The sequence below is a fragment of the Balearica regulorum genome, chromosome 3 (assembly GCF_011004875.1).
Source record: "Balearica regulorum gibbericeps isolate bBalReg1 chromosome 3, bBalReg1.pri, whole genome shotgun sequence".
Classification (NCBI taxonomy): Eukaryota; Metazoa; Chordata; class Aves; order Gruiformes; family Gruidae; genus Balearica; species Balearica regulorum.
This window is the reverse complement of record NC_046186.1, coordinates 117,282,411-117,297,903: the sequence shown is the minus strand read 5'-3', so window position 1 is coordinate 117,297,903 and position 15,493 is coordinate 117,282,411. Positions and strand designations below refer to the sequence as shown.

The window sequence follows — 15,493 nt, the reverse complement described above, 5'->3', positions numbered from 1 at the left end:
CTATCTTAATCTGCCTTGGAGGGTATAGGCTGCAGACTTTAGTTACAGTAAGACATGAGATTGTGAACAGAAAGGAGACAAAAGAGGTCTCTGGCTAGTAATGCCAATACTTTTGATGTGGATACTGACTTCTGGTTTACTATTTATCAGAATGTAAATCTGTAAAATGCAGACCTTGCCTCTGGGAGCCACAGATGTGTTTGCATAATCTTCCTGTCAGCAAGCTCTTGCAGTGGAGAAATATTAATCCACTGCCATTTTGAACCCACATTTATTTGCTGAAATCTTGAGGAGAAACACAGTGGAAATTACAACCAAAAACGTTGTTAGAAACCAACCCTCATTCGAGGATGTGCAGATGTGCAACCTGTCGGGAACCGATGCCCTCCCCCTGGGACGCCTCCACGTAAACAAGGGATCTCTGGCATTGAGGGACCATCTCTAAAACCAGTTTGTGCCTCCCTTTTCCAGGCAGCAACCGGAAATGTCCGGGAACAGCCGGAGACATGCCGGCCGTTCACTTCCTCCACCTAAACGAGGCGGCTGCTGAAAAGCACGTTTTCTGCCCTAAGTGCGCGGCCCCGTTCTTTTCGTTACGGACGGAAATGGCTGTCGTCACTGTAACTAGCACGTCACCGGCATTCCGGCTACACGCGGTGAACGCCGGCAGCACGGGGAAGGGCGCGTGAGCCTACAAGAAGCGGTTACCTGTCGGGACGCGGCACGCAGCGCCCCCCCCCCCCCCCCCCCCCCGGTTATCCCGTGCCGCCCCACGCCGAACTCGCGTGTGGCAACGGCCCTGACATTAACGTCACTGCTGCGCGCCGGAGGAGGCTCCACCCCCTCGTCGCTCTCCCCCGCCCCACGCGCGGCGCGTGGGGTTAGGCCGCCTGCCCGGAGGTAAGAGCGGCTCCTCCCGCCTCTCTCTTGTTGTCACCCCGCGCGTGGGGCTGCACCGGCGTTTCCCTCCTCCCCGAGGTGGGCCTGCCCTCTGTCCCCCCTGCCGCCCCGCTGGGTGGTGCGGCTCGGGGCCTCGCACAGCCAGCTGGCGGGGGTGGTGGTGGGCATGAGTGACGAAGGCCCGTCGTTGGGGTAGGAGTTAGAAACGCAATCGGATCTCTTCGTGTGGTTTTAGGATTTTTCAGAGGCGTTTGAAAAGAGGGAGGTGTGTTGCCGGGAGTCGGGGCCTCGGAGGGCTGTTAGCAAGTGGGTTATTTCGACCTTGTAGGTTTTCAGTCTGCCGAGAAGAGATGCGGAGGTGAGGTTGGCAAAAAAGATTTGTGTTAAACCCTGGCAGCGTGCTGTAAGCAGCAGTCCTGTGTTGAGTCTTCAAGGGTACATCCAGTCCCTTTGGGAAATATTGTGACCAAACACATTTGGAAAGTCGGGTCAGATGCTAAAATCCTGTTACACCATGACTCTAAAGGATTGCAGGGGTGCCTCATCTTTCACAAAGAGATGTTAGAACAGCAGATTTTGGTTATAAACCGTTGGGAAAGCCTCGGTTTGCAGGTGTATCCGCTTCACCTGGTGTGCGTGCCATCACGGAACCTGTGTGGGGCCTAAGAGATAAACTAGGCTTCCAGGGGAGCTGTAAGGCAATGTTAAATGGTCCAAGTTGTTCTGCTGTCATTGTCCCTAGTGCGTGGACGCTCTTTCATAACCTCCCAGAACTGAGGGTCAAGTTGCGTGTGGTACTGATTTTGTCAGTGAGCGTAAACACAGTTTAATGTATGACTTGTTTAGTTACCCATGAGAAAGGGAATATGGACTGTAGGCTTTTCAGCTGGAGTCATGCCTTGAGGATGGTAAAAGTCAGTAAAATAGTGTTGCAACTGAAAGAGCCTTGAGAACTTGGTAATTGTTATAAGAAAAGCATGGGTTTCAAAGAGAAGATACAGTTTGCATGTACAGGCCATGGTTAAAATAGTTCTGCAGCACGCTTTTTCCCTTGATGGAAGGACAGGTGAGACTTAAAATTATTAACCTCAAGTACTTTGTAGTAAAATAGATCTGATTACGGTTCTCATATTGCTGCAAAGGCAAAGATGTCCCCTTCCTTATGCTTTGTCACAGTGGTCTGACTGCAAGCTTAGTTACTGTTAGCAATTTAGCAGGGACTTTGACTTGCAAATTAAACTTCAGATTATGCTAATTAAAGGCCTCATTTTTGAGACAAAAATGGAAAGACTTGACTGTAAAATAGATTATAATTGAAAGGTATCTGGCACATTTCTTGGGTTTTAAAAATATAGAAGAGCACTTCCAATCTAAAATACTTGGATATTGCTAATGCTGTAGCAGTATGACCCTTGCTAAAGAAATCAGACAGCACTTAACACAAGGCTGTACCCCAGAACATGAGAAACTTGGAAGTGATTGTTAGAATTCTTAGGCTTTCTATGAGAAATGCAGTGCAGAAATCACACAGATCTTTCCGATAAGCATATTTCTCTTTGAAGTGGTTTAAGATTTTTAGAATCAATTCTTCATCTGTGCACATTTGGTCTGCTTTTCATATGAACTGCCAGCATTTAGTAAAGATTGTTTTGCTTGTTTTTAATGGCAGCAGCAGAAAATTGTAGGATGTATATGGAATGGTGAACTGAGAAAAACATCAATTCCTTTAAATAACTAAACAGCGCACTGGAATGGTGCTTGTTGATACATCTCCAGGTAGATGTTGCAGAACCGGTGCTGGGTAAGGCAGCACAGAAAGAAGAAATAAAGGTGACTAATTGAGGGGTAACGATGAGAGTGAAGCTTGATATTGTTAACTTTAGAGATGACGCCAAGGGGGATGTGATAACAGACTATGAAAGTTTTGAGGTTGCAGACTTTATTACCTTTGAGCTCTCTTTGTTTACTGTAACTATTTGCTTTTCTCCATTCTTCAAGAATGCTTGCTATGAGGTATTCTGCTGAGCCTCAGGACACACACCACAGTTACCTCTTCACACAGGCAATGTTCCCCATGCATGCTGTTCTGTATAAGCTCCATTTTTCTGTGCTGGGAAGTTGCTTGGGTTCCTTCTTCCCAGCTTCCTCTATTCTCCTGGTTCTTTGTTCTCCCTTCCGTATCAGGCTGTGGTTACTGCCATGCCTTTTCTTCCTGTGCCAGGCCAGGGTGCATCTCTGTTCTCCATCCTACAATGTTTTGTTTTTTTTTTTATCTGTTTCAATCCCTGTGAAAATTCCATGTGCCCAAACGACTTTTCCTTATTACTCGCTCACTTCTGTAATTTTACACATCCCCTTTCTTTGCTGATAGTAGTTGGTCTCCTTTTTGTCACGTTATCAGCTCTTAAATTCTATTTAGGGGAGAGGTAGAAAAGATTTTCCCATTTTTTTTCTCCTGCATCAATAAGAGTGATGCTTAGAACACAACACCCCACAGTTACTGTGCTATGTTCAACCAAAAAATGAGTAAATATGCTTCTAATAGTTGAACAGAGTCTTGTTAGCACAGTCAATAATGAACAGCCAAAAATAGAGCAGAAAAACAGCACAGAAAGGTACTGCATGAAGTACAAATACAGGAAATTGATAAAAGGAAGCACTTTTTCACACATTGTGGAACTAGTGTCTAAGGGAAACAAAGGACATCAGCAGTTTAAAAGGATTTAAAAAACTCCTTGGCTTTAATTCTGGGTATTCACAGTGCTGATTGATACCAGTGGAGAGCGGCAGCAAATTTCAGAAGAGGCAGTAAACTCCATGGTTTAGAGCATACAGGGGCTATAGACTGGAGGCAGGTTATTTCTTGTTTGCTGCAGATTTGGTAGGACAGAAGTATTCAGTATTGATTGCTGTCATGAACAAAAACCCACTGGAATACAGAGAGTTTCATCCACTCTTATGATGTGTAACTGTTTCATGCAAGGAGATAGTATTTTGCTGCACAAGAGGTTCTTGCTAGATTCAGTGCAACCAAAAGTATATGTTTTAAAAAACAGTTTTGATGTACAAATTTAACATCACTTTAAAGCTCCAGTCTTGAACTGAGCTGTGGTAGCATAATCTGAGTGTGAGAGCTTTTATGAAAACCTCTCACTAAGAAGTGTTCCGAACATACCTGAAAAAAAGCTGGTTTTATCATTGTACTTAAAGATGGGTGTACTGACAGGTTGGAGCTGAACAAGAGCCAGGGTATATTGTATTTGTTCAGAAGAGGAGACAACTGTGTCATCAAAGATGTGGAATCTAGGACAGCTGATTACAGAGAATAAAAATGTTTTAAGAATCATGCAGATTGAGTTGAAGGTTTACATCAGTTGGTTTGTGTGGATATAGATGGGGTTGCAGTGAATGTGGGTTGTTTAAGCCAAGATGAGATACCTGTTTTCTAATGTGATATATCTCCCGTAGGCTAAAGTGTAAGTGAGCCTCAAAAATATTATTTCCTTTTAAATTTTAATCTTCTTTTAAGACAGATCAGAATAAACCTTGAAAATCCTCTAGAGGCTGAAGACACTTTATCTCAGTGGTATCAGCAAGAGCCCAGTGGCTGTGAGCAATTTTGTAGGGTTCTTCGGTGCACACTGAGATGCTGACTAGCCTAGCTTTGACGGCAGAGTTAAAAATGATTGCTCGGCTGTTGCCCATTTGTAATATAGTGCAAACTGTGCATTGGGTAGCTACCATGGTTTGAGTTGGGATATTTTTAAGAGGATCAAGATAAGCCTGTTGGTGCATACTTGGTATTTCATGGTAGGCTTAATTGCTTTTGCAATGGAAATCTTTCTTGCAAACAAGATTGTGAGTTGGCGTTGCAAGAGCGCTCTGACTAATTGTACTAGATGTGCTCTCCAGCTGCCCCAAGCTGGATTGAAAGGCATTAGTAGTAAAACAGATCTGTGGACACAGTGATGACTAGCAGGCAACTAATTATTTATTGTGCAGCAATAATGCTGAGGAGGCTCTGTCATAGATTAGAGCCTATTAGAGCTTTGCAAACATGGAATAAAGTGGATTTCTCTGCCCAAAAGAGGTTTGTGATCAAAGAACTTAGTCATGATCTCTGGTAGCTTTAAATTTAAGATGCTTGTTCCTTGTTCCTCTGTTGTCCTACAGCCACAGCAGTGAACTGCAGTATTAGAGCAGAAGGGACATCTCTGCTGCACTTGCATATCAGCTACATTCATTGTGGGTTGTGAATCAGAACTCATGAGAGGGAAGACAGTGTCAGTTTTTAGGAGCCAAGAGAGATGATTTGTCATACTGATACTGCTAATGCATTTGTTTGGAATTTGGAAATGTTTTTCTATGCCCTGACCAAAAGGTTTTGAGTTTGTTTTGGTTTTCTTTATGTAACTTGCAAATATCCATGCAACAGAAGTCTAACCTGAATTTTGTTAGATGAATAATCTGAAAAAATAAAAGATCTGAGCTCAGTATGAAGACAAGGCCTTCTAGTGCTTAAGAAATAGGTAAGAATTAACACGAAGTGTGAAGGGAGTTGGAATATTAAGCAGAATGAAGGATGCTAAATTAGTTTTGTGTCTTCTGTTTGCGTGTTACAAAATATTTCAAATGCACCATTTTATTCCTCAACTTGGCAGTTTTAATTCCAGTTGAAAACCTTATGCATGACACTAACACTGAGCGTTTTTTAATTCTTTTGGAGTTTCCTATTGCCACGTTGCTGTATGCTTGTGGCTTCCATTACATTCAACATGCATCTTCAGCAAAATCTCTCATAGAGGTACCCAGGGCTTAATTAGAGTTTATATCTTTTAGTATGACAGATAGAGTTTTGCTGTGGGGGTGGGCAGGAAGGGAGGTTTGGTTTTGTTTTTTAAGCCAGCTGGCAATTACTTTCTAAGCCTTGGGTTAAAACACCAGATATATTCAAAGATTATTCATAAAAGCCACCTGCAAATCGTCTGGTTTCCCCTTTTTCTTTTCCTACCTTTGTATGTTAGTCATGGGTGTGCTTTTCTTGAAAGGTGTCTGCAGTGTTCTTCATTCTCCTGAAAGATAAATGTGAAGATGGATGATTTTGCTAGTTCTGTTGTGCACCATCATCTGTATTTTGTTTGTTTTTATTTAAACTTCCTTAATACAGCATTTAACTCAGTTGAATCTTAGATCAATAGTCATATTAGCACTATGGAAAGCTGCTTTTGATTGACAGCCGTTTAGTCTTTTTTTATAGAGTCTGCAGAAGATGACATTTTCTCTTGCTTTCTCCTTTTCATATTTGTGTCTTTTCTGTGGTTCCTAATGTCTGATATTTTCCTCCTTTCCCTTTTGCAGGTTGAGTGTATTACCTGCTCTGATTTATACTGTGTTGACTGGAGAGAGGTGTTCCTTGTTTTCTAAGTAGAAGCTTATAAATGTAGTCATGCCTCTGAATAAATGATAATTTATTCAGAAACTTCAGAATATTCAGAAATTTCGCACCTGTGGAAACTCATTTTGTAACACAATTTTTGATCACACTTAAATGCAATGAATACGTTTTCCCTTGAAAATGGTTTACTTTTGGGATTTAAAGTGCTTTTCTTCCTCAAATATATTTTTCTTTTATGCTGTTCTCCCAAAAACTACATGGCAGTTTTTGAGCTCAGGGTTAAAAGGGAAAGTTGCTTCTGGTAAATTGATATTATGAAGTCATGCCGCATTTTTCATCACTATTTGTTTGCCTCAGTGTCCTTAGTCAAAGTAGGCCATTTCTCTTCTATTTTATGTTTATGGGTTGTGAACTTTCCTTTGCATTCTTAAAGATCTTATAAAGTCTTATTATCATGCACACAACCACAGTTATGTGTTCTGCATCATAAGTATTATTACTTGATAATGAAAATGCTGCCTTATTCTTACTTCTCTTAGACTTCCCCGTTATTTTCGTGCTTACCCAGCAAGTATTTTCGTAATTTCTCTTATATGAAGGCTCGTACTGTCCATAATTTTTTTTAAGTGGAATCTCTGTGCCAAATAAAATTTGGTTGAAAGTCAGCAAATCCAACAGAGAAAACCTGTGTAGTAAACATCAACTTCAGGATCCAAATTAAATTTCTACTTGTTCAAAATACATAGAGAAACACTTGTAAAACTCAAGGAAAATCTTGCTTGTAGTTTAGTAACTGAAACGTAACTATTGAGGGCAGTGTAACCTTTAGGTATGTTTACAGTGTCGCTGATGTATTCTTAAGTTTCTTCCATCCTTGGCTTTGTCATTCTGCAGGTGTGACTGTGCAGTCTGTGTGTTGATTTTGGCAGAAACGATTTTGTGGGGTTTCCGGGTGTACGTGTTTTTCTAATGTAGTGTAAGTTTGTTCTTGTTGATTTAATGTTATCAAAACTATTTTAGGCTGTTGACTGCTGCTGTACTGTTGGCATGTGCCAACACTGTAACATACCCTGCTTAGAGATTAGTAATGCTGCAACAAGAGTCCAATGAAGAGAGGTCCCTGCGCAGCAGGAGTAGGAACTTGCTAGTTCCTGTTGAGATTAACAGAAAACACAAGTTCAACAAATTCTTTCCCCACCCCGGGCAGAAGAAGCTGATTTATCAATGAAGGGTACTGTACATGGGCTAATGTGCAGCCTTGTTCCATTGAAGGCTGATTTTTTCCCGTTTTTTTCCCCGTTTCATTGCTAATTGACAGTGTCAAATAAATACTTCGTGATACGAGGGCAAACTTTATTCTTTCTGGCTCATGAGACAGGAATTGGAGAAAAATATATTTTGGACCATATCTGTTACCTTTCCTTCAATCTTCCTATTCTTTCTCTGTCTCACTCTTTAGGTCTAGCTTGGGATATTGGAAAGAATATCGTATATGCTCTAGTGACTGTTTATCCTTGCAACTGCGGTAAAATAGCTCAAGTTAGTTTTGATTGATAACACGTCCTGTTACAGGAGTTTGGTGGCGGCGGGTTTTTTTTCCCCTGCAGTTGCTGGTGCTGGATGCACTGATAAAGGGAGAGAGAAAAATTGGAATTTATCACTATGTTCATGCATGTCCATCAAATTAAGACCATAGTAGATAAAGTATTGCAGTGATGGTTAGCTCTGTAGATAATGGTTGGATTGGATTACACCTCTCTCCCTGTATGTGTAAATGTGTAATGACAGACACCTCCTAACCAGGCTTAACTGTATTAACAGCTGGGAAAATCTAGTTTCTTCTGGAGCTTTGAGTGGTTTTTTTGCTGTATTATATGACAAAGTTAACAAACATTGTTTCTGGATTCTTTTAATCAACCTAACAAGGGTGATTATAATGCAGGTAGCCAGCACAGAACAAAACACAAACAATACTACTGTAAATGGCAGGAATAATTGTATTAGTGTTTTGCCTTTCTGTGGGCAGCATCTTGTAGGTCCAGCTCAGCTTTCTTGCTTGGGTCTGCTCTAGCTGACTGAAACAGTATTTACACGTGTGAGTTACATGCTGGGGTAGGGAGGGGACCTTCAACATATCATGGTTAGCATTGAAATTCTGTACTCAATCTGAAAAACAGCTCTGACCAGGATGAAAAGTCATGCAGCTGAGTAGGATTATAATTCTAAACTATGTGAACCACATCAGTGAAACTGGGCTTGTTAACTGGCGGATCATATTTCTGGAATCACGCTGGTGTGGTTAAAAACTGGAGTTGCAGACAAGCTTGAATAGCTCCACACTGTTTTAACTCCCAATCTTCCTCATGTTTGACTTCCAGGAGACAATATAAAGAAAAAGAAACCTTGCTCACACATACCATGCTCTTGGAAGAAAAAGGGAAAGATCAAATCTTTATCTAAAACAAACTCCAGTGATGTGACAGCTGTTTGCTGTTTCCTTGCTGTTTGCACTGTGTGGTTTAATGTTCATAGTTGAAATTTTCAAAGCACAGTTTCTCCAACTTATGTTCCCACCCTCTGTACTCAGCAGCTGGGTAGTGGGATTATCACACTGCTTCCAAGTAGGAAGGACTGCAGTGATCCAGGTGCTCCCACTGTTCTTGATGAAGCTCACCAAATGGGCAGGAAAATGATGTATTTCTTCCTCTTCTTTCCTTATAATGTTCAAAAAATTGTTGCTCAATCGGTAGAAGTTGTAGAAAGTAACATAGCTTTAAGTAACATTAACTCCCCAAGAGAATATGATTTATGGGTTGAGAGGAATTTAAAGATACCGATTGTAAGCCAGCAGCCAGATGGCTTGGCAGTAGCCATGCCATGTTACCATGAATGCTGGGATCAAAAAAGGAGCGCTTTGGGATTTTTCACATCTTTGCTTATCTCACGGTTGCTGCGCATATAGATGCGTCTACAAGATTTCCAGAGTATTCTGAAATCCGCAAATCAGCTCAGCTTTGTTACGGGTAGAGTTATATTGCAGATTATAATACCCCATAGAGAATTCAGAAAACTGGATACAGGGTTCACAAGAAGAATTTCTTGGACCAACTCCTAAATTTAGCATTGGAAGATGTAACTGACCCTGACATAACTGGTGCTGCATAACCACTTTAAAGCTGAAGTAATGTCTGTTGCTAAGACAGGCCGAAGCCATATCACCATGTTTGTTTTTTTGTGGGTAGTTTTTTTGGTGTTTTTAGTGTCCTGCCTCTTGCTTGGTATAGCTGTTTATATACTGTGATTTATAGAGCACTTCTTTTAAACAAGCAAATAATTACTTTCTATCATAGACCATAAAAGCTAAATACTGCTTTGGGACTGTTAAAGAATAGGTACTACAGTCATGTCATCTGTAACGCTCCTTCATGCCATTTTGCACAGCAGTTAGGAGATACCCTCAAATTATAGGGCCTTTAACTGTGTCGCTATTGACATTACCTGCTAGAAGTCTTCAGAAGTAGGTGTTTCTCCTGATGTTTAATGAATGAATGCTAATGCCTTGTATTGTAAAATAGGTTTTTGACTCTGTAGGGACTTAATGAAAAGGATTATTAGTTTTGTTTCCTCTTTGCAGATGGAATTGTCAGAAGGTGTTAATGCAGAAGAATACCCCACTGAAATTCATGATTATCTTGCAGCATTTGAAAAATCTCTTGGTTCTGTAGATGAGATGCTGAAGACAATGATGTCAGTTTCCAGGAGTGACCTTCTCCAAAAGGTAAAAAACTCTTCCTTTTGACAAACTTTTTGTTATTAATAGAAGAATACCTGGGAACCTGAACTGAAATAAAAGGGTCTGGTAGGCTAGCCACTGCACAGTGAAATAACAAATATGACACTTCCTACCCCTGATACCTAATATTTGAAGTTCTTAATTTCTGAGATATCCAGATGGCCTTGCAAACAAAACGATGAAATATATGCTCTTCCAAGCTGAAAAGTGGTGATACTACCAGTGAGTCATTTAGGTAGAGGCCATTCTAGCTTATTTCTGACCTTCCTTCAAGTGCACACTGACTGCTCTCTCGTAACAGAGAGGTCATTCACGTTTTTGTCTGAGACCTTTTTCATAACAAACTTAATAGAACTTGGTATACCCAGAAGGATGTGAAGGTGAATTGACAGCAGTAAGAACTGATCTGATTCTAGAAGTCTAGACTTGCAGAACCTAGTGCTTGAAAAACTGAGCTGTCTCCTCTAGCTATGTTGTAAGCACAAGTCTATAAAATGGTGGGTTTTTTCAGGGCATAAAGACAGAGCAAGGTACTGCCTGAAGACTTCATACAAGCCTCTTTATCTTTTAACATTTAAAGCCTAACATGTAATTTCTTTCTTCAGGGCAAGAAAAAGCCAGCACATGAGGGAACTTCTTTATACTCTGAGGATTTCTAACACAAATAAATTATGAAGAAAACAGTCTTGACAACACTGATCTTTTGACAGTATCCATGTTAGAACTAGTGAGCTGTACAATGATGTTATCAGAGCTTCTGGAAATCCTATAGGACTCAAATAATAAATTGACTTTGACAGTGGAGGAAAAAAACCCTCATTACCTTTATTCTTCCTTTGCTTTACAGCCCTAAGTATTACAGCATGCGTTGAACACAGTCTACCATGTGTACTGTTAATGTTCATTGATTGTCTGTAGCATACTATATTCACATTTGAGCTTCTGTAATCATAAGATATTTTTTTTTCTTCCATTGATAGCAACAACTATTTTGAATTAAGTTTCTGTGGAAAAATAGGGACTTATTTCTGACTATGGGAACAGTAGTCTAAGAGCTACGTGTCAAGAGATTTTTGTGCTTTTGGCTGTATGAGCCAGTGGCTTTTAACATCGGACTGGGAAAATGACATGAATCCTTGCAGAGGGGAGAATGGTTCTGTGCTGGCATGGAAATAGGCATAGACATGGTCCCAGGGAACTTGCAGTGCAAAAATGTGCTCAGTCAGTGTGTATTTTTTTTTATGAATACATTCACAATTATAAAATGTGCATTTTACTAAAATCTGTGCAGATCTTGCTTTAAAATGTGCAAACCTGGTGGTTTTTTTCATTCTAGTTAGAGCCTCTTGAGCAAGCAAAGCTGGATTTGGTTTCGGTGTACACGTTAAATTCAATGTTCTGGGGTAAGTACGTGGTAGGAGGAAGAAGTAGTATTCGTGATTGCCATTTGAACACCTTCTAGACAGCTACAAACATTAAATAATCATATTTCATAGCCAAATAATTAGAAACTTCTAATTATCCTGAGGACCCAAATTATTGCCATCCGTAGGATAAATGATGTTGAAACTCCAAATTGATATTTACAAAAGCTGACTTTGTATGTGCATGAGGATGTTTCGTTCTGTTCTTTTGTGACAACCTTTTCTGTCCTTTTCAGGACAGAAAGTTTAACCATGTTAGTTTTGGGTGGGTTTTTTTAAGCTGCAATATTTGATGATAATAGTTTGTCAGATACGTAACAATACAGTTAACTCCAATTATTATTAATGGTTTTATGTAGAAACTACAGTTTTCCTATGTGACTGATTGACTGGGTCCTCAGTCATCACAGCCTTCAGTTTAAAAAAAAAAAAAAAATGTTTTTTTTCTTGTAGTATACTTGGCTACTCAGGGAATCAATCCAAAGGAACATCCAGTGAAACAAGAACTGGTAAGATTCTTGCACTGCATGCACTGCAGTATCTTACTTGCCCAGAACAGTTAACTCATACAGAAGTAAAAAAAAAATATGTTTATATCTATGTTTAAAATCAGTATGTTGCCATAATAGCACACATATGCTACATGGTGTTATATAACTGTTCATATGCCCTGCTGGGCTCTCTAAATTAAGAAAGTCATATTTTTAGTTCCAAACAATACTGTTTAAAGCAAAGTTGTAGAGTCTGCTGAAATTAGAAAAGAAGATGAATGGTGTCATCTTATCTTTTCTTTTCTCCACCTTTGTTTGAGAATTGGATTCTGAACAGAGCAGCTTTTCACTTGTATCTGTTAAATGGAAAAATGTTACATGTCTGACAATAATTTATAACTTCCAGTATGGAATTTTTTTCTTATAAATACTTGGAATCATGTTAATCTCTAAGGCTGCCTTTTCTTACTTTTGTATGACTCTAAAAGTATAGTGTGGTTGATTTAGTAGCGAAGACGGGAAAGAGCCCCCCTCCCCCTTCCAAGTCCTCCATTAATTCATTTTCTCAGCAGTAAAGAATCCAGTTCAGCAACAAAGCTAAAAGCTTTTTTGGCACCAGTTGTATGTGTATTGTCCAGTAATTCTGCATTAGTGACATATTTACAACCTATAATAAATCTTTTAGGTTTGTCTTTATATTCCATTTAGATGCATGACTACAGTATAGAAGGCCGGCTATCTTGAAAATTCTGCTGACTTAAAAAATCAAATCATTTAGCCTGAAGAAAAAATAGAAATCAAAACTTGTAGCTACCCATTTTAATTCCTGTATAAATGAAAATATTAAATCTGGGCAATTGTAAAATACTTAGCTTAAATGTAATCCTTATACAACCAGCAGAACGGAAGATAGGATTGAAAAATGTGGAAAGCTAGCCCGAATAACAAGAATATTTCTATTTTTAATTTTGTGGGGTTTTCAGTAGTCTAGACTGTATCGTATTAAAAAATGGATCAGTTAATATTTCATGAGCTTTCAGTCAGTTTCTTGTTCCTCCTATATTATATAGTGTCTGAATATTGTGTTAATTTAGCGATACTAAAAAATAAATTTTATCTCTTCTGCTGTGGATATTTTATGCTGGTATTTTACTTCACAATTGCCAGTCGTTTTAACTCTGAAAAACGGGTAAATTATCGTAGGCTAGATTCTTATCCAGTTCTCTATTCCAAATATCAAGGTGAATGAATACACATTCCCTCCTTCCTTCCAAGAGCATTGTGATTTTTTATTCCCTTTCCACATGAATAAGAAAAAGACTTTCTGTCATGATTGTTTTGTTTTTAGAATTGTTCTCCATGTGTACATACAGGGAATACATGGGGATTCAAACTGCATTAATAAAACTCACATTGAAGCTATCAGAGTTCATTTCTTTTGTCACATTGACATTTGTCAGCTCCTTTTTCCCATGTTGATACATGTAGGTTTGCCATCTGTTCTCATTAGCCATCTCAGTCACCAAAGAAATACTACAGTCTATCATGACTTCAGACCCTGTAAAGCTGTCCTCATTAAAGCTATGTTTTTGATACGGAAAGAGTGGCCAACTTTTTGATACATCAGTTTCTTATAATGGTCACTGAAGAATTGAAAATCAGTCCTGTAGTGGTCTTGTAAATTTTATTCTAGATTCCAAAAGCTGTCAATGGCTGTGTGAGAAATGTGTCGATTACACAATACCAACATTTATTTAGTTAGCAGTATCCATAAATGTTCTGTTAATCCACATTTATCATTCGGGTATTAGGTACAGCACTATATATCTATGTGTATATATATGTTACTGTTGTTTGTATTATAGTAACACCTAAGGGCCCTAGAGTTAAAGGCCATATTAGGCTAAATATGTAGACGTGAAATCTATCAACCAAACTTACGTATTGTACAGAATTACTGTAAGTACCTGCGCTACTCAGCGTAGAGAAGCAGGCACTTAACAGAGGGTGATTCCTATCTTAGAAGGGTTTAGTTACCCTCCTAAAGTAATTTTCTTTATTGATTGCAGAAGTAGATGAGAATGAGTAGGCACATAAATGAGATTGTTATATCTCATTTATATCTCATAGCGAGGGTATACTTAGGTGCAGCTGAATCCAAGCCATGCTTTGTTCAAAAAAAATCTCTATAGACACCAAATGACTATGATAGGCTAAGATGGCAAGAAAGTATCCCCTTGCTTTATGGAACGGCAGTAGAAACAGGCTTTTTTTTGTTATTTATGGCCATAAAAGGAACTTCTGGTACAGCTGGAAATTCATCAGACTCTCTTAAATAGGTTCACTGATAAGCTCCCTTGACCACTTCAGGATCTTAACCTCATGACTTCTCTGTAATCATATGTGTAATACTTGTAACATCCTTGATTTTGTGTAAGATGCTTTTTGGCTTTGCTTGGACATGCTGAATTTTCTTTTTTCTCTTTTTTTTCCTTCTTTTTTTTCTTTTTTCTTTTTGTAGACAGTAGTCAGTATAATTTATCTATAAATATGTCAAATATCTAAATATTATATTGCCATCTTTATGTAGGCCAAACTCCAAATTGAGTTCAGTATTTTGTTTTCTAACTTTGCTTGCGAGAAAATTCTTGTCTCACTGTAAATTAGATGCAGAGTCTTCATCTCTGTAGGACTTCATGTTCCTATGACGGTTGATGTCATGCAATGTCATGCAAGTATGGTAGGTACCTGCGATGGAAAATCTGCTAAAGGGGAAGCCCCCAGTTTGCAAAGAGCCTGGTGTATATATATTTAAATGATGCTATTTTTCTGGGTATTATAGTTATAGAAATGTACAGTGTGGAGGGCTTCTACTCATTGATTTTATTTTAGCAGCAATCTTGGGAAAATGGTGTGAAATATACTCTCTTTTTCCCCCCAGGAAAGAATAAGAACATACATGAACAGGGTCAAAGAAATAGCAGACAAGAAAAAGGCATCCAAACTCGATAAAGGAGCTGCTTCTAGATTTGTAAGAAATGCACTCTGGGAACCAAATGCTGAAAATGAACATACCTCCAAAACTCCTGTTAAAGGAAAAAAGAGAAAGATGGACTAAATTTTTGTTTCTCCTTATATTGAGAAACTTAGAACTTATGTCTAAATGTGTTTTGCATACTGTATGCATCTTGCAGAGGTGCTGTATAGCAACATCTTGATTAAGTTATACTTAAGAATTTTACAGGATTGTATTTTGTCCAGAACACTTGTCACTGAGGAGATTGCATTAGATGTGTATCTGAAAGTGCCATTTCATGCAAGAGAAGTAATGTTTCATTATTCAAATGATAATGACCTGACATACACTTGCTAATAATAGATACTAGTGATGTTTTGCTCATAATGCCTAAGAATTCAATTTTTTTTTTACTGCTGAATGACTGATACTTTTTTATATGTCCTATTAAAAAGTCTAAAACCATGCTATCCA

The 15,493-nt window shown here is 38.9% G+C and overlaps 1 protein-coding gene and 1 long non-coding RNA gene across 3 annotated transcripts in view; one reads left to right on the top strand and one right to left on the bottom strand.

The window, feature by feature from the left end:
* Positions 1-792, bottom strand: part of LOC142601166 (uncharacterized) — an 18,247-nt gene extending 17,455 nt beyond the window's left edge. Inside the window, exon 1 of one of the 2 annotated variants that reach the window (XR_012834798.1) lies at positions 709-792. This is a non-coding gene — a long non-coding RNA (uncharacterized LOC142601166). The remainder of the gene's footprint in view (positions 1-708) is intronic. The other variant, XR_012834799.1, reaches the window with a different exon arrangement.
* On the top strand, positions 759-15,493 carry C1D (C1D nuclear receptor corepressor). The gene is made up of 5 exons (XM_075749752.1): positions 759-900; positions 9,930-10,073; positions 11,425-11,491; positions 11,966-12,021; positions 14,945-15,493. Exons 2-5 carry the CDS (start codon positions 9,930-9,932, stop codon positions 15,119-15,121), a joined length of 444 nt encoding a protein of 147 aa, XP_075605867.1. The 5' UTR covers positions 759-900; the 3' UTR covers positions 15,122-15,493.